Source organism: Neopsephotus bourkii, unplaced genomic scaffold (assembly GCF_033783945.1).
Source record: "Neopsephotus bourkii isolate Nb327-2 ecotype Australia unplaced genomic scaffold, CSIRO-AGI_Nbou_v1 NB_1768, whole genome shotgun sequence".
Lineage (NCBI taxonomy): Eukaryota > Metazoa > Chordata > Aves > Psittaciformes > Psittacidae > Neopsephotus > Neopsephotus bourkii.
In genome coordinates this window covers 1,857,987-1,877,243 of record NW_026902242.1, presented here as the reverse complement: position 1 = coordinate 1,877,243, position 19,257 = coordinate 1,857,987, and the positions used below count along the sequence as shown (strand labels likewise).

The window sequence follows — 19,257 nt, the reverse complement described above, 5'->3', positions numbered from 1 at the left end:
CAATTGCCACATTCTCAGTAGGCATAGAGAGCAGTATTGCCTTCCACTGTGGTCTCCTATCCCCTTTCTTATCCCAAGGTCAGTTTAAATAGTGCTAATAACTTTCAACTGCATCCTCAACGACTGAATAGTCAAGTAATTAAACACTTGCACTGAAAATGCAGGAATGAGCTCTGTGTGGTGCAAGTATTGTCTCTTTAGAAACACAGTGTTTGCTTTGCTTGATTGCTGCTCCCTCTTGTGGGTTTCAGGCCAGTGTAAGCAGGCTTGAAGCTACTTCTCGGTGGTTTTTAGATGGAATAATTAATCAGCAGTACTCCTCTGATATACTGGCCTTAAGACTTGCTTTGCTGCATATGTCTACAAACTAGGACATTCTTTTACATCAAGAGTATTAAATTCGAAAAACAACTAATTCACTCTTTAAATGTAAGTTACTCTTTCCAAGAGCTTACCCTGCTGTAGTATTAGTATATAGTATGGTTTAGTTTTTCGTAAAGTAAAGAGAAGCCTGTATTGTAACTGTACCAGACTTCACAAGTGCTATACTGGCAGTTTTAAGACCTTTCTTGGATTTTCTCTCCCCTAGTCAGTGCTTCTGAGCTGCACTTCATGAGCTACCACTCTTCACTGAAGAGAGCTGCTGTGTGATGCAGGTTGTTCCTGAAAACTAGATTCCCAAACAGAGCTTCCTGTGAGCCTTCCCAGCAATGACAAATGCCACACCTGCGGGAAAGATAATTCATTTAGCTTCTCAATTGCTGTGCTGGCATTAAATCTCTATGTCTAAGTTTATTGTGTCTAAAGATATCAAAATAGTGCTGGTATTTGTTCTACTCCAGAGGGACATCTCTGTTCTTTGGACAAGAAGCACAGTGGGATTCTGAATTGCTCCTAATGGATGGCAAAGACCTGTGTAACTTCACTGACTAGTTCTTGGCATGATGCTCTTCCAAACTTTCCCACTGAAGCTGAAGAGACAAATTGTTCTGACCTATTGCAAAATAGGAAGGTCCCCCACTAGTGTGATACTGAAATAACTGCAGTTCACATGATCTAATGGCAATCTTACACCATTTCGAAATAATGAAGCAATTTGTCTTAGCATTGGAAGCTGTTCAGTACCAATCACTTCACTGATGTTGAACTGCTTGTGTACAGGAACTGGGATATGGCTGTTAAATCCTGGGTCCCCTGGACTTTGGTGCTTGTCTCTTGTGCCTCTCCCCTGCCTGTGCCCTTCCTGATTTTTCATTTTCTCTGATATCTTACTTTCCTCATGCTCTCTTGTTCTATATTCAACTTATCTATTTAATCTGTGTAATGTTTTCTGCATATCCCACTGTGTGCTCTGCTTGGTTTGTAGTATTTTTAGTACCTTCTATATTTCCTATCTTCTTTATTTCACACTGGCTGTTTGCATACTCTCCCAATACCATATAACTTGCATGGCCAAGAAGCAGACTTTTCATTAGTGTCTGGCCAAGCAGCTCCAGCTATTGGCTATCCAGTAACATCTGAAATCTATTATTGCCTCTATGTCTCTTCAAGAGTATATATATGAGGGATTTTTCAGTGGATTATGTGGAATTTCTGATCTTCATTTTACTTGGCTTTAAAAGAATAAATCAGTCTGAAACTTGTAACCTTTACTTCAGTATTTATGGTTTCTTTATCCTGACTGGTAGTTTGAGCATTGTTTTAAACAGCTGCTGAGGTTTGTATCTACATTTTAATGTGCTGTAGTAAGTGCAGAGATGTAATGTGCTGTATGTTCAAGATTTGCCAGCTTTTATTCAGATGAGATTTGCAGTGCAGCGAAGAGTACAGAGCTGTCAAACAGGCCACACTGAATGTCAGTTCTTAGGTATACTTCTAATATCTGTACTAGTCAGGAACAGAACTTCTCATTTATGTCCATGTTCAAAAAGATGTTGGTAATTGCCCAGCCCCGGCACCCTCCCCAACCTGTGTTTACGCTGTAAGGAAGCTGGATGAAATATTGCTGCTTATTGTGGGCTCCAGATTTGATTATTGTACTTACTTTCCCTTTGAGCTCGGTCAAGACAAATGTGTCTGCTCTTCAGCAATCTTTACTAATGGATCAGTTGATTTTGCATGTGTACTTCCTTACTGAGAGCCTTCCTGCTGACCTCCCCATGTGCTAGGTGCCTATGGGTTGCTCCTGGGAGGGAAGTGCTGGTTGTAGCTTTGCTGCCTCACTGTAAAGGAAGGGCAGACGAGCACCAAACCTATAATTCACCTTTTTAATTGTGGTATCACACAAAGATGTCAAACTATCAGAAGGGCAGAGTCATTAAGGTGGTAACTTACCTTGCATCTTTCACTTTCTATTTTGTGTTTTTCACTTATATTGGGGTTAAGCAACAGTTGTCCATTTCTGTATGTTAGCAGTTCATTTGCACTACCTGATTAACCCTAGTGCTTGTCTTACAGCAAGCATACTGTTTTTTTTCCTCTAAGGAAAGAAAACCAGAATGCCAAACACACACTTTCTTATGAAGAAGGATTTAAAGTCTTTTGAGGTGTATGTGCTACAGTCTTGCTGTAGAGGGGTCTTACTTCCTATTTCCCTTAGGTAGCCCTGTTTACATCCTGGCGCTCTTTCAGTCAGATGGCTTTATGCCCTCTAAAATCTGCAGTGAACTCTTGTGTGACTTTAATTACAAAAGCTTGTAATTAAAGGCTCTACAATCGAACAAATACAGCATGCAAAAAAGTACTCTGGAATACAGCTGTTCTAATTGTGTTTTGAGGTTCAGCCTTATTTAAGTTTTATACAGGGAAAACAGTTGCTGCTAAATACTGCTGATCTAATACAGGGAGAACTAAAAGGATCAGTGTGGTCACTCTAGAGGAGAATATTCTTCCTTTTTATACAGAGTTGGGTAAAGCAAGTGGAAGAAACCACTGAATGCAGCTTCATACAAATAAATACTGCAAGAGGCAACACTAGGAAGCTTTGTGTGATTCTCTGGTGAAATCCTGCCAGCTAGCGGGCTTGATTTATTTATTTTCCTTTCTAGGTATCATTGTAGCTTCAACATCTCTGATTCATGTACTTGAATGAGTGATCCAGCTGTTTCCACGGTGAATGTTGACTCCTGCAAAACTTATTTCCCATGAGTAATAGTCTTGATCCAAATGGGTGCAGTATTATACAGGGCATACAAAACGTGTGGTTTTGTTCAGGTAACTGCTGTCGAGGAGTGTCTGGATTCCTCTCTGGTGGGAGCAACTGCTTGCTGACCAGAGCTGTTTGGAGAGAAAACACGCATTGTGAAGAAGTAATGTTGTGAATGCCCCATTCCTGGCAGTGTTCAAGGCCAGGCTGGACGGAGCTTGGAGCAACCTGCTCTAGTGGAAGGCGTCCCTGCCCGTGGCAGGGGTTGGAACTGGGTGAGGTTTGAGGTCCTTTCCAAACCATTCTATGATACTGCATTGATTCTCTGCTGAATACACTAACTATAGGAAAGTGTTAGGGGTTTATGGTCTAGCATGCTTCTGCAGAGTTGCCAGCCGACATCCTATGCTGGAATTGTCCTTTCATCACTCTTCTGCTTTTTCCGAGTATGGAAACAGGACAATTTAGTTATTTCTAAATAGCAGTGAAAGTAGTATGCCCAATGTACAGTTATCTCCCCATTCTCCAGGCTCTGGAGCTACAGTGCTTATGCAAATCTTATTTTTACAGGATTCTGTAGGTTTTCTACAGCATTATGTAACCTTCTTCTGAATCTTGCCTCTAAAGTCACTTTGAACTCTCCAGCGTTTTCTCATGAAGAAGGTTTGTTTGAATTGAAGGATGTGATTCAAGCACTTCTCCCTCCTACTACAAGTACAGTGCATTTAAAAGTGGGATTTACTTTGCAGCTAACCCATCTCCAGCTGAGCTGGTAGCTTAGTATGCAAGGGGAGCCCAACAATGCAACAGAGACCACACCAGGCATTAGCCACTGAGGAAGTTGCTGACAAGTTCTTTAGTATTAGTGTGCCTGTGAAGGTATGGGACAAAGGAGCAGAGGGAAAGAGACCATGTCACATTCCTGAGTAACTAGTACACTTTACAGCAATGTAATTTTTAAACTCCAAGAAAAGGGAAGGGAGACCAAAAACAAACAAAATAAAATACCCCCCCCCCCCCATATGTTTCCTAAGCTAATAAATGTAATGAATGCCTCTAAAACACAGCAAGGGTCTATGGAAATTATTACAGAATACCTCATTTTTAAGAGGTGTTTTAAAATCATGGAATCCCAGACTGGTTTGTGTTTGAAGGGACCTTAAAGCTCATCCAGCTCCCAACCCCTTGCCACAGGCAGGGACACCTTCCACTAGAGCAGGTTGCTCCAAGCCCCTGTGTCCAACCAGGCCTTGAACACTGCCAGGGGTGGGGCAGCCACAGCTTCTCTGGGCAACCCCTGCCAGCGCCTCAGCATCCTCATAGTGAAGAAGATCAATTCCTTGTGGCAGGATTTACTTGGGTAATCCATACAAGCTCATGATGGATTTCAGTTATTCTCTAGACTGTATTTTTAGCAGTGGCCTCGTGTGACTGCATGGCAGTATAATTTATGAAGTAGGACACAACTCCCTAATTGTCTTTTACATTGTAAATTTGTGCACATTGTTCACTGCAGTGTTCTGCAGAATAAACATTCTTCCTCTTTATTGCGGGGGGGGAAAGGTCCATGTCAACAACACTGATCACATGCTTAAATTCTATCTCTGAGATATAATTTATTGTTTTTTGGCAGACACATAAGCAAATGTTTCTCCAAAGTGGACAGTGGTCTTGGGCAAATTCCCCATTAGTTGTGGGTCTCTTCCCCTCTGCCTCTTCCTAGACTTTGGCTCAAAATCTTAAGCAAGAAGACCAAGAATGCTGACCCCTCAAACACAGAGGACACACAACAGCACCATTGGCATGTCGGAGGGGAACATCTGCCTGTTCGTACTCCCTGCTCCCAGTGCTTGGGAATTGATGAGAAAAAAGAAAAAACAAAGCTCTGGCATTCTGAGGAACTTTAAATCAACATAAGGAGTCGGTCGCAGAATGTCCTTGCAGGAAAACTTTCCATAGAAAACCTTCAAATGAGCCACCAAACTTCAGGCTTGTCAGATTGCATTGTGCGAATGTGTCTGATTCAGGAAAACAGGTTTACGTTGCAGTTAGGGTTGTCTTGGGAAACAGTGTAACAGTTCTTACCCTCAGGTTTCCTCTGTGGGTGTCCTATCTGGCCCCTTTGTATCAGAAAATTGGACTTTCCTCAGCGGGAACTGTCAATTTTTGTGAAGCTATTTGGTAATGAGACTCTTCTATGTTTGTGAAGGATCTTAAAGCTCTGATTTCAAATGATTTCTGGTGATTTCCAATGCCAGACTGGTCTGTTCCCTGTCATGAACATAGTCGAATATTTTGAGTTGAAAACATAATTCTGTTTAGTTCTCAGTCTGAATTTTTGGACTTGGCTTTTCCTGTGAATTGGAGATGTTGGTTGGATTTTGTGTGTGTGTTGAGTTGGAGAGCTTGAGGAGGGAACTGTGGCACTCTGTGTACTCAGGTTGTGTGAAATGGTCTGAACCAAAGCATGGGATTTTGGCCTAATCTTTTACAATTCTTTGGGATTGTTTTTTGTATTTTCCCCATGATTGAGCAAAGGAACAGGAAAGTTTTAAGACTCGGTATGGAATTTATTAGCTTATGAGAACTATTCTTACATCTGGTCTTTCTAAAACTGAAAGATCATCTCTCTCTTCATACATCAGCATCTCAGATTTCTGAAGCTTTCTGATGGCAGTGAGGCATTAATGCTGTCTGAATTCTCATGACAGCATTGCATTTGAGTTTGGAAGCTGGATTCCCTGAGCTGAATGATAAGCATGCCATGCATTAGGCTACCCAGGAGTCTTCAAGCTTCCCTACTAGCACGATTCAGTCTGTCTGACTTGAGTGCAGCAAGAAGCACTTGTGTCTGGTTCAGCAGTTTCCTTCCTCCTCCTCGCTGTGTCATGTTCAAGCCTCAACAGAAAAACCTCTGTTGATACTGGCAGTGCACTTTGCTTATGAAAACCGGACATTGTTTTCCTAAGCAGCACTTAGTTGTGTATACTCGAGTTCATTGCCTTGGTTACAGTTTACAAGGAGGTTTTGTTAACTCTGCCAGCTGAGCTGCAAGGTTGCCAGGATGCCCACAGCAGACAGGGATGATGAAGTGAGATGCATGCGTAGGGCTTTTTCTGTCTTCATGACTTCACATGGGTGTTATTCCATGGAATTCTTATTTTATAGGCTTCTGGAACATGAGAAGAACAAGATTCTGAACCCTGAAAGAGGCAGAGAAACCGAACTTTCCTGCCAGTATGAAGCTCTTGCCATCCTTTTTCTCCACAAAATGAAACTTGCTTTGTCTGTTACCAGCGGTTGGAGGGACAGTAGTAAATGTGATATGGAGGGATATTGCCAAAATTCTAGGAATCACAGACTCAGGCTGGAAAACACTTTGAAGACCTTCCTTTTGACACAGCTCCCTTTGAGTTACAGGTAAAGGGACACAGTTCTGCGAAAGTGTTTTTTAGGATTAGGATCTGTGTTTGTGGAGGAATGTGTGGTGGTGTGTGCAAGCATGGTGGGGTTTGCATCTGTACGTTTGCAAAAGGGAAGTGTGTTCCACATGGAGAGGTAAGCTCAAGTCTGTCATCACAACCGGAGCTGCTGTCCTAAGCACAGTCATGCTGGTGGGGCTTTTTGTGGGGTTTGTTTGTGTGGTGTTTGCTGCCTTTTTTCCTCTGCTCAGACCTACCCATGATGAGCTCACAGTGAGCCTCCCAGCTTTCTAAAACTGAAAATCGCTGACTTCCCCCCTGCTTCTACATCTCCTTTTACCTGCTTTTCTCATGCTCAGTTTAGCATTGTATTCCATGTAATGTGTATTTCCACCATGAGCCTTGTTCCTGCTTAGATATCTCCCCGAATTAACGTCATTCTTACAATGTCCTATTTCAAATGGGAGATGCACAGTTACAAGAGATGTGCACTGAGTTAATGGCATTTCATAGAGTCACAGCCTGGTTTGTGTTGGAAGGGACCTTAAAGCTCATCCATTTCCAGCCCCTGCCACAGGCAGGGATACCTTCCACTAGAGCAGGTTGCTCCAAGCCCCTGTGTCCAACCTGGCCTTGAACACTGCCAGGGATGGGGCAGCCACAGCTTCTCTGGGCACCCTGTGCCAGCGCCTCAGCACCCTCACAGGGAAGAGCTTCTGCCTAAGAGCTCATCTCAGTCTCCCCTGTTCTGGCAGGTTAAAGCCATTCCCCTTGTCCTGTCCCTACAGGCCCCTGTCCAAAGACCCTTCTCCAGGTTTCCTGCAGTACCTTTAGGCACTGGAGCTGCTCTAAGGTCTCCCTTTAAGGAGCCTTCTCCAGGCTGACCCAGCCCAGCTCTCTCAGCCTGGCTCCAGAGCAGAGCTGCTCCAGCCCTTGCACCATCTCCGTCCCTCCTCTGGCCTCACTCCAGCAGCTCCACGTCCCTCTTGTGCTGCTGCCCCAGAGCTGCATCAGGACTGCAGGGGGGGGTCTCCCCAGAGTTCAGCAGAGGGGGAGAATCCCTTCCCTGAGCTGCTGCTCATGCTCCTTTGGATGCTCCTTAGTGCTTCTTCTCCAGCCATTGCACCAGTTATCCTACAGTCCCCACTGGACCCTTGCAAGGAGCTTTTGTACCTGAGAAAGCAATTCTGAGAATGGTTTTGAAACTCACAACCTCCTTTTTAAGCTAGAGGAAGATAACCCCCAGCACCAACAGAACACTTCCCCATTCAGCATATACCCACCCTCCAGGTTGCACGTACAAGCTGCACATCCCACCATACTGGCAGGTAACACTCGGAGGCACTTGAACAGATGCTTATAAATCCGTATTCACACAGAGTAGCATTTGCACCGCAGAAATAAACCATGAAACTGTTGTTAATTTGCTGCAGTTGTATCCTTGTGGTGTATTGGGTTGTGTGGAGCTGAGCTTAACTCAGGTGCTGACCACTGGAGAGGCTGGTGTTGGTTTTAGTCTTTAAGCAACAGCATCACACTCTAAGCAGTTAGTTAAATTAAAAAAAAGGAAAAGGAGCAAAATAAAAGGCTGGGAAATAAAGCAGGGAATGGAGCTGGGGTGTGGGAATGCTGCGGGAGAGGAGCTGGGAGTAGCAGCTTCAAAAAGTCTCTTGTGATGAGCTGGGTGAGCCTAAAACGCACCAAGGGAAAGATCACAGGGATTAGAGGACATAGGTGTTTGTAAATGGGACAGTACCCCAAGAACAATGCAAGGCACAGTCTGAGCAGAAATCTTGGCTCCACAGAAGTCAGTGCCATGTTTGAGTTCACCTGATTTGAGTTCCCCCCCAGTTTCACTTGTTGCAGGGACAAGAGCTCAGGGAGGAGGCAACTCCCACCTCAGGGAGAATTACTGAAGCTTAAGGAGCTCATTTTATCCATTGCAATTTTGCAGCAGCAACAATAGAACTCAAGGAGAGTCATCTCTTCCTGGCACCAGATTTTCTCCGGTTGCAGGGACAAGCACAACACATTGCCCTTTAGCAACTGAACCCTGTGCTCTCCTTCCCAGGCAGCGGGTGTGGGTCCTGGAGCCCGGCAAAGCCTCCACCCAGCAACAGAGCTCAGTTTCCCATGAGCTGGCAGCCCAGTGTGGAGAATCTCTTTTCCCAGTGCTGCCATGCAGCTGACAATGTTTTAGTTGATTTGGATGGGCTGGCACTATTTTACATTTGGGGGCAATAGTTCAGCTGGATTCATTTACAGTCCCTGGACCCCAGCCATGTCCCACTGTCCCTGAAAAGGCCACACACTCTTCCTTTAAATAAAGGCCATTACAGATGCCTAACTTGCACCCTGGCACAGGGAGAAACCCTGCTTAAGGTAGGGAAAGCGTTGCATTTGTAGAACAGACTGTGGTTTTACTGAAGTCATACAACCCCAGCCTGGTTTGTGTTGGAAGGGACCTTAAAGCTCATCCAGTTCCAACCCCTGCCATGGCCAGGGACACCTTCCACTAGAGCAGGTTGCTCCAAGCCCCTGTGTCCAACCTGGCCTTGAACACTGCCAGGGATGGGGCAGCCACAGCTTCTCTGGGCACCCTGTGCCAGTGCCTCAGCACCCTCATTGTCCCCATCATCACCACCCCTCTTCCTTATATCTACTCTCTATCTTCCAGTTTAAAATCTTTATACTCACTGTTCTATTCCTACAGACCCTGATAAACAGTTTATCGTTCCTTTAACCCCCCTTTAAGTACTGAAAGGCTGTAATAAGGTCTCCAAAGCCTCCATCTTTCCTTACAACTCCAAACCCCTGAGCCTACATGTTATTTTTTCCTCCATTACAGGATAAAAGACACAACTTTGCTTTAAAAAAGTAAATCTGAACTGTCTTAAGTCCACTTCAGTATGTGTATGAAAATAAAGAGCCACAGAAATAATCGATGTTCCTGTGAAGCAGGAACATGATCACCTGCCTCAAAAGTACTGTTCTGTTAATTAGAAAAAGTCAGTCTTAAGCTACTCTGAAGGTTGGTGATTGGAGATTCAATGGTACACTGTAGCCTTGTGTGAAGTTTATTCTTGGTTAGCCTGCTAGCTGGAGGGTATGGTGGGTATGCCTGCATAGCAAAACAGCCAAGATGAAAGGGGAAAGGGAAGCTAGGCAGTATAGTCTGCCCAGCACTCTTCATAGGCAGTCAACAGAGACAACATCTGTAAAGTCAATCTGTTTAACTGATGCTCATTTTATCCCCAGGAAGGTTTATACTGAACAGGTACCAGGCCAGCATAATGTGATCAGGAAACACTTTCCTATTCAGGTTCTGTACCCTACAGCTCTGAGCCCCTTAGCAAAGAACACCATAGGTATACAGTAACTATGGGAAGACCCTGGCATGCCCTGCCCCAGCTGAGTAACCTGCTTGGAGATGCCCCTGGGAGTTGATACTGCTCCTGCAATGCCAAGCAGGTCCATCTTCTGTGACTGGCCCTGAATCCCACAGAAGTTGGGGCCTAATTCCCAGACACTGCTCAGCATTTAATGTTGGTGCAGTGAACACTGTCAAGCATTGCAGGAATCCGAAAAGCCCCGTTGTCAGCTGTGAAGAAGGCACTTCTGGACTACGCCAACTCAGCCCAAGGCAGTGAGGGTCAGGCGCTGGTGTGAATTCTTCCAATGTGCCTTGCTTATATGTAGAAGTTTTAATAGAGAAGGGGAGTGATGTTAACCATGTAGATCTGAAGCATTGTAACTCAGTGCCATGGTTTAAGCCACCATTAAGGACAAATTATGCATTTTTTTCATCTTACCTTAAAACAGATGATTTGTTCTGCTTTTCTTGGTTAATGAGAATTATCCCCCCCTTACAGTCACTGGTAAATCTGTACAAATACTGTACTGTCACTTAGAAAATATGCTAGAGACACAAGTACTTCCTATACGAGTCATAAATTACTGAGGACCCCCACATACACCTTTTTCCAATTACTTTCTAAGTCCATACAGCAGCAAAAATCACTTGGTTTTATTTGTCTTACTTGATGAAGTACAAGTAAGGTATCCTACGCACCTCAGGGTAAATTCAAACATGTAAGTGTCCCACTGACCTGGTGGGTAAGGAACTGAAGGATCGGGAGGTCTTTTTAATACCAGCCAACTTCCATTTTTCAGTAACACAGAGATCATAGCATTCAAAACACACTTCAGCATGTCAGAATTGATCTGACATGAGGTGAGGCCCATTCTGCTGGGATTTCCAAGCAGATCCTGACATATTTTGACAGAACAAAATTCTCTGTATTCCTACATCCACACTCTTCCTGCTCCTCCTGGCACTTGGCACTCTACTGGATCCTTCAGACAGCACTAAATGAAAACCAAGTGCGTACAGTTCTGTAACTACCAGAGCTGAGCCATAACCTGGGAAGCCAGGGGTGCATTTTACTTGATTGCTTGCCAAAGCCATTTAGCATCATTCAGCTGAGAGCTGAGTTCTCTTGGTCCTTGCCTGCTATATCACTGTCACTTGGGGGAGCAGGGCAGGACTCAACAGAACCTAAAGATCATTGTCTGAAAGTGGGTATTAATCTATCTCTTCTTTTCTTACCCCCTTAAAAAGCTAGTGTCTGTCTAGTCATACCTGTCTCAGAAAGATGGTCAGAGGATCTGAAGCTCTGCTAAATATGAAGCCAGGCTGAGAGAGCTGGGCTGGGTCAACCCGGAGAAGGCTCCTTAAAGGGAGACCTTAGAGCAGCTCCATTGCCAAAAGGGGCTGCAGGAAACCTGGAGAGGGGCTTTGGACAAGGGCCTGTAGGGATAGGACAAGGAGAATGGCTTTAACCTGCCAGAACAGGGGAGACTGAGATGAGCTCTTAGGCAGAAGCTCTTCCCTGTGAGGGTGCTGAGGCGCTGGCACAGGGTGCCCAGAGAAGCTGTGGCTGCCCCATCCCTGGCAGTGTTCAAGGCCAGGTTGGACACAGGGGCTTGGAGCAACCTGCTCTAGTGGAAGGTGTCCCTGCCCGTGGCAGCGGTTGGAGCTGGAGGAGCTTTGAGTTCCCCCCATCACAAACCGCTCTGTGGCTCTAAGCGCGCTCTCCGGAGCAGGGACCAGCACCCCTCCCACCCCGCCCGCGGGCTCCCCGGGGCCTCCCCGGCAGCGCCCCGCCCCCGAGGGCCGGCCCGTCCCGGGCTGCCGGCTTCCTGCGCGCGGAGCGGCGGCGGCGGGAGCGAGGGGCAGCCGCGGCCATGGAGGCGGTGTCCGAGTGCCTGAGCCCGGCGGCGCGGGAGCAGGTAAGCGAGGCCGCGGGGGCAGCGGCAGCAGCACGGGTGTGCCCCGGCCAGGGCAGCCCCTGTGAGCGCCTGCGCCCTGCCCGCGGGCTTCTACTCGGCGTGTGCCGGCGCTGGCTCAGCCCGAAGGCAGTGACTGAGGTGCTGGGGAGTGTGTAGGGGGTCTCCGGGCTCCTGTGCGCCTTGTGGTTCGGTCGCATTCTGGAGGCAGTGTGTTAACTGGCAGCAGCTCTGCGGTGGTGCTAGTGGGCACTTCCTGCCGCTGCTGGTAGATGCAGGAGGAAGCCAGTGCTTTAAAGGTTTTCTTCTGAAAATCAGAGGTAAAACACATGGTGCTTGCTGCTCCCTGTGGTACAGGAGCAGATAGGGCCACTGAGCCTCTTACCTGTTTTCTGAGTAAACTTTCAGAACAGCCCCGTGTGACTGTAAGCTGTTAACGGGTGGATTACTCATCTGCTGACATAAACCATCGCCCTGGGTTCACCACCGTGGCTGTAAGGAAGGGATAGGAGCCGTTTGACAAGCCTGTCATGGGCCTGTCTGTCTCAGCAGCAGTGCTGGGATGTGGGTATTGGAAGGGAATCTTTGGGGAGGTTAAGGTTCGTGAACATGTTGGTTCTTAATACTAACTCATATTAAAGAGAAAGGTGAGGAGTTAAGCAGGATGCAGACTGGCTGAGCCCTACATGATTCATAGGCTCCTTGTCAAGTATGTTTGCATTTATAACTCAGATGCAAAAAATGTCAGGTGAATATGCTGGTATGGCCTCTAAACATACAAGTTATTTATAGACTCTTGTTTGGATACTGAGGAGGGCATGAAAACTCATGGTGAGCTCCTGGAACTCACTGTTTTATGTCACTTGTAACTCAGGTGAAGGTGGGAAGTCATTGCCATGGGGTAGCACTAGTTTACGTGACAGCTGTGTCACACAAGTATTGTAAAGCAAGTGATGCTTCTCTAAACAGACTTTACATTCAGTTGAAGAGTAGCAAACCTTACCAGATTTCTTTTGTCTGATGGCGTATGACTTGTGTAAATAGAGTGAACAGTTGTTTATCGTTTGAGGAAAAGCCTTTACATGCACAGTAACAGAATGCTTGCCCCAAAAGTGACTTGCTGGCTCCACCTTAAGTGTGTTGGCAAGCGGTTTAAATCAGCCTGAAAATAGTTACTGCAGAAATACATAATAGTAGTTGCATACAGTAAGCAGGTGTAATTTAATCGGGCAGTCTTGTGCTTTAAAGCTGCTCTGACAGTGGGATCAGAGAACTCTGTGGTTTGGTGCTGGCAAACTAACACTGTCCTCTGCAAAAAACATGGTACTAACTTTGATTACTAGTCTTAAAAGCAGATAATTTTGTGCACGTTGGAATTAAGGGGTGCTTTGTATAGGTCGAAACCTCTTATGTGTGTAGCTTTGTGGCAAGTCAACAGTCATTTTTCACTGCTCAAAACCGCATAATTTCCTGTCTTTGTTGGCTGTTTCTTGGGGCTCCCAGTTGAACAATGAGCTCCTAGGCATTGCATAGGGAATGCACACCTTCAGGATGTGTGTCATTAGCCTCTACCTAACAAAATCACCTAAATAATTCTGTCATCAAAATGATAATGAATGTGCAGCTTCCCTGTCACTGTGCTTGCAGCCAGGAAGCTCTCACTTCCGTAACCATTGTGCACTATACACCAGGCCCAGCAGCACTGGATGTGGGTGCGACCAGACCTCTGCTCATCTTGATGTGTGGGGCGTAAAGCCATGAGAGGGTAACTCCTAAGCAGATGCAGATCTTGCACCCCTACTTCTCCACACTTCCTAGTGCTGCAGACAGCAGAAGACTCCTCTTGCCCTTTCCTCCGAATACCAAATAACCACATAACTGGAGGCTGGGGGAGACTGGAGCAGTCCTGAGGAGAAGGACTTGGTATTGGTTAACAAGAAGCACCCCATGACCCTGTTTCAGTGTGTGCTTGAAGCCCAGAACCCTCATGTGTGCTGGGCTGCACCCCCAGAGCGAGAGCAACAGCTCAGGGAGGGGATCCTGTCCTTCTGCTGTATGAAGGGGAGATTCCTACCCCCCCCTGCAGCCCTGATCCATCTCTGGGGCAACAGCACAAGAGGGATGTGGAAGAGCAGAGACTGAGATGAGCTCTTAGGCAGAAGCTCTTCCCTGTGAGGGTGCTGAGGCGCTGGCACAGGGTGCCCAGAGAAGCTGTGGCTGCCCCATCCCTGGCAGTGTTCAAGGCCAGGTTGGACACAGGGGCTTGGAGCAACCTGCTCTAGTGTGAGGTGTCCCTGCCCGTGGCAGGGGTTGGAACTGGATGAGCTTTAAGGTCCCTTCCACCACAAACCTGTCTGTGGTGCTATGATCTGGTTTGGCTTTTTTTCAGATGCAGTTGCATGTCAGCAGTGAACCAGGTTGCAACCTACTTAGTTTTTCCCTGTTCAGAGCTAAATGTGCTGAACTCCTTGAGGCAGAATAAAGATCTGCTGCAGAGAACTCAACAGTTTTAAAACTAGTGACCCTTTAAGCAGGGGTGTCAAGTGCTGAGCAAGGGACTTACAAAGGCAATGACCATTTTCAGTGCAGCAGTATACTTATTTCAGGGTTTAGTGGCTATCAATCACTCTGTGCAACTGCGATCAGAAAACAGAAGTGCAGGAGATGCAGTTGTAGTATTTGAGTGAGTTATATAAATTAAGGCAATTGTTTTTCAGCTGATGTGCATTTCAGCTTCACCTCTTGCCATCTCCTTGTATGCCCAAAGGGCTTTACAGAGGCCCCTTATTAGGCTTGATGGGTTTTTTTTGAGATGCACAGGTTGGCTGAAGATGCCAGTCCTCCTTGTCAGATGAGCAGTACTTGATAAAAGGGAAATTACAAAAGCTTTGTAATGAGAGCAATTAGGCTTCATATTTTTAGCCCTCTGTTTTTGCCAGTGATCTGTCACTTTTGGTTGAGGCCTGTTTTGCTTGCTCACTGAGTCACTAGTGAATTTTAGATTACTTCCTTTGAACTGGGTGATTTTTCTTTTCTTTGTTTTGAATCGTTGAACTGTTATTTCTGCTGGCAAACTGGGGCCTTTCATCTTAGCCTTTGTAGTCTGAATTACAGAAGTTTGTATGAATTTATTACTGTTTTCATGGTCATAGAATCTCCCAGAGACTGGTTTGGGTTGGAAGGGACCTTAAAGCTCATCCAGTTCCAACCCCTGCCACAGGCAGGGACACCTTCCACTAGAGCAGGTTGCTCCAAGCCCCTGTGTCCAACCTGGCCTTGAACACTGCCAGGGATGGGGCAGCCACAGCTTCTCTGGGCACCCTGTGCCAGCGCCTCAGCACCCTCACAGGGAAGAGCTTCTGCTAAGAGCTCATCTCAGTCTCCCCTGTTCTGGCAGGTTAAAGTCATTCTGCTTGGCCTGTCCCTACAGGCCCTTGTCCAAAGCCCCTCTCCAGGTTTTCTGTATCCCCTTTAGGCACTGGAGCTGCTCTAAGGTCTCCCCTTAAGGAGCCTTCTCCAGGTTGACCCAGCCCAGCTCTCTCAGCCTGGCTCCAGAGCAGAGCTGCTGCAGCCCTCACAGCATCTCCATGGCCTCCTCTGCACTTGGTTCAACAGCTCCGTGTCCCTCCTGTGCTGTTGCCCCAGAGCTGGCTCAGGACTGCAGGGTGGTCTCCCCAGAGCACAGCAGAGGGGGAGAATCCCCTCCCTTGACCTGCTGGGCCGATGTTCACCTGTGTCTCTTGCAGGCTGTGGTGTCAGTCTCTTCTGCTGACTGCCCTTGATTCTGGGTCCTGACAAATGCTTGGGCTGGATGAAGGCCAAAGTCATCCAGGCAAAGCCTGTTTTGGTGTAGTCAGCACAGAGAGAGATATGTGAAATTAAAGCTGCTGTTTGCAGGGTGTGCAAGAAATAAAGGTATTTATAGCACAGAACTATTAATGTGAAAGCAGAGTCCAAGTCTTTCAAAGAGTGTGGTTTGACAACCTTGGGCAAGTTCAGTCATCCCCCTGCTTTTGAGGAAAAGGTCCGTAATAAATCTGACACTCTTACACATTAGTCTAAAAGTCTGTAGGTGACAGTGGAGCTTGTGTTAGGAGCATCCATGCCATGTGGGTTGCTGATGGGGTAGCTGCTGCTGTCAGTAGCTGAGCTATGATTATGCACGAGGAAATTCATATGTAATGGTTCCTGTTTGTCTTCCACACTTGCTGCAGAATTTGCTGAGTGTTTGGGTTACTATGAGACTTTGGTTGTCTTTGATAAAATCATACACAGTAAGTGTTAGGTGTGGTCTCATCCCTGCCCTGATTGATTTACTTCCTCTGAGCTCACAAGTGATGCTAGGTTTGTTACCAGTGTTACCTACAGGATATAAAAAAATTCCATTCTGAAGAAGTAATTCTATCAACTAAGGCATGGTAGAAAGGGGATTAGGAAGGGCACATCCCGATCACTGAATGACCAGCCTGATTATAGCTTGCTGCAAACCAAATTGGAGAGTGCTCTCCAGAAGCTTGTGCATAGCTTCAGAGGAGAAGGGTTTGGGAGCACTGAGGCGGGATGCTTGACTTCTGCAGCTGGGGACTGGTTTTGTTCTTTGTCAGATGAGGACTTTCGTGGGGAGCTATGACTATTTGGGAGCTCTGACTTACCCTTCTGCAGACTCTAGTGGTCCTGTTTTGTTAAAGTGCTAAGGGAAGATGGATGATGAGTGAGAGCACTTTCAGTCTTGCTTAACCAGCCTAACCGGAGAAAGCAAAGTAGATTTTATTTGGAAGTGTTTGGTTCATGCTTAATCATTTTATCAGTGCTATTTGTATCACTGATACCATCAGAGACCATTGCTTATTGTATTGATCACATCATTGCACTGACACTTTATTCTCTTTGCATATTTCTTGTCACCCGGAGTCTCATTTTGCTGTGGCTTCAAAAGCCCTTCAGGGAAGGATGGCTTGTCCCTTACAAACCGCCTTTGTCCAGTGCAGAAGAGGTGGTGATTTCATCAGGAACCACAATGAAAATAACTGTGTAATCATCTAAATAGCACCTGGACACCACTGACAGCATGTTTAAAAAAATGTAACTACCAGTTTACGTACAGTATTTAATGCACAGCACCAGACCATAAGGTTGGAATCAACAGCAGCCTTCAGGCATACAGTCTGAGGTTACTAAAGAAGCCAAGAGCCAGGCTGTCTTATGGGATACATCGCAAGAGAATGAAACAGTGGTTTTAAACTGAGAGTGGGTTCTGACATGATGTGGGGTTAACTCCCTGTGAGGATGGTCAGGCACTGAAGCAGGAGCCTGGAAAGGCTGTAGAGCTGCCAGCTTTGGAGGTTTTCAAAAGCCAACTGGGCAGCATGATCCAAATTTGATCCTGACTGTGCTTTGAGCAGGAGGGTGGATTGGAGACTTCCTAAGGTCATTTCCAGCTCAAATGATCCCAACTTCTTTGTTTTGATATGATAAAAATTACTTGCTTTAATACATTAGTATTCTGGGTGGAATAACAATTTGTTGACTTCCTACAAGCATACCAGTATGTGCCAACAGCAGATTTTGAATTTCAGAAATTGTTTAAAAGGATCAGAACATATTGTTTCTCGTGTTTGTATGTTGAAGAGCTGTGCAGTCAGGGAAAGAAAAAGTTCAAAAATACAAAATATGTTTGTTCCAAAATGTAAGGCATTGTTAGTCAAAGATAGTAAGTGAAAATGTGCTTTTCCTCTTGCATGTCTTACAGGTTTGCAGATTGGCTTTGCAGGTGGAGGGCTGCAAAGCTGAAATAGAATAAGTTAGAGGCACTCTATGGATTGGCACTGAAATTTATGCTAATAAATGACAGGTTAAATATATGAGGGACCACAGGAAACCTGGAGAGGGGCTTTGGACAAGGGCCTGCAGGGACAGGACAAGGGGAATGGCTTTAACCTGCCACGACAGGGGAGACTGAGATGAGTTCTTAGGCAGAAGCTCCTCCCTGTGAGGGTGCTGATGCGCTGGCACAGGGTGCCCAGAGAAGCTGTGGCTGCCCCATCCCTGGCAGTGTTCAAGGCCAGATTGGACACCGGGGCTTGGAGCAACCTGCTCTAATGGAAGGTGGGGTTGGAATTGGATGGGCTTTAAGGTCCCTTCCACCACAAACAGTTCTGTTAGTCTTTGATTTACTTGAATCAGGTGCGATTTGCAAATGTGTGTACAGTAAATTGGTTTACTTTAATTTTTGTGCTGTTTCTTAAGACTGCTTACAGTTTGCAGGGATGAGGGAGCATTTCTCTACACTGTAGGGAATGAAAGGTATATCTCCTATTCCCTCTGTCCCCAAAAAATCATGAATGAGCTGGTGTCACTGGAGCAAGATTCTCCTTCCTTGGGACATGATCCTGTTGTGTTTGTGCAGCTACTGACAGAAGACGGTGGTTGTTACCCAGTGTCATATGAATTGCTTGGCAGCCTTCTGTGATAAATAGCTTGGAGCAATCCTTGTCTCTGACAGTGTCCTTTATTTACAGTGGTACTGATTGTGAGGTAAGACTCACAGTAGGGCTTCTTGAGGTACTGCAGCTTTATTTTTTAATCAACAAAAATGGATCATGTAATGCCTGTATCATACTTGGTCAGTCCTGTGATTCCTCACCTTTAGCATACATTTTTAGATGATGTTTATATAGTGGGTGTCATAGGCGATTGCAAACATTGCAGGTAAATCAGGGCTGCCTGGCAGGGATTCCACCTGATATGTGCCCAGCAGCAGGGCTGTTGGTTTGGGTTTTGGACAAATAGCTTCAGGTTGGCAAGTGCTTTTGAAGGCACGGTCCCTTGAAAACACTTGTGGTAATCATCAAATCATTATGGAACGGTTTGTGTTGAAGGGACCTTAAAGCTCACCCAGTTCCAACCCCTGCCATGGCCAGGGACACCTTCCACTAGAGCAGGTTGCTCCAAGCCCCTGTGTCCAACCTGGCCTTGAACACTGCCAGGGATGGGGCAGCCACAGCTTCTCTGGGCACCCTGTGCCAGCGCCTCAGCACCCTCACAGGGAACAGCTTCTGCCTAAGATCTAATCCAAGTCCCCTACATGCCTGTACGCTAGAACCTGCCTTCGTTTGTCTCTGTTTTTTCTGTTCTTGTAAGTAATGTTTCAGACTGAAATTAACTGTGTTGCAATGATTAAAAACTGTTCATGTAAATAGATTGTATTTGCACAATGGGGAGCTGCTATGGTCATCAAGAGGAATCTGCGTGCCCACCAGTTTTGAGTCTAGGGGCAATGCAGTAAAACAAGGGAGAATGTTGATAGCTGAGCTGTGGAGGTATTTAGGGATTGGGGCTGTTTATGGTAGGGTTTAGTAGAATGTGGGTGATGGGAAGGCTCCTGGTCCTCCCATACACCAT

The 19,257-nt window shown here is 46.1% G+C and overlaps 1 protein-coding gene across 32 annotated transcripts in view; it reads left to right on the top strand.

Annotated features, from left to right (window-relative positions):
* LRRFIP1 (LRR binding FLII interacting protein 1) overlaps nucleotides 1–19,257 on the top strand; it is a 107,193-nt gene that overhangs the window by 25,546 nt on the left and 62,390 nt on the right. For 3 of the 32 annotated variants that reach the window (XM_061379083.1, XM_061379077.1, XM_061379078.1), the window contains exon 1: nucleotides 11,800–11,859. The exons of 28 other annotated variants lie outside the window; for them this stretch is intronic. In XM_061379083.1, the coding sequence (XP_061235067.1) occupies nucleotides 11,815–11,859 (45 nt within the window). In that variant the 5' untranslated portion in view covers nucleotides 11,800–11,814. Of the gene's footprint in view, nucleotides 1–11,749; nucleotides 11,860–19,257 lie in introns of those variants that run through there. One more of the 32 variants, XM_061379049.1, reaches the window with a different exon arrangement.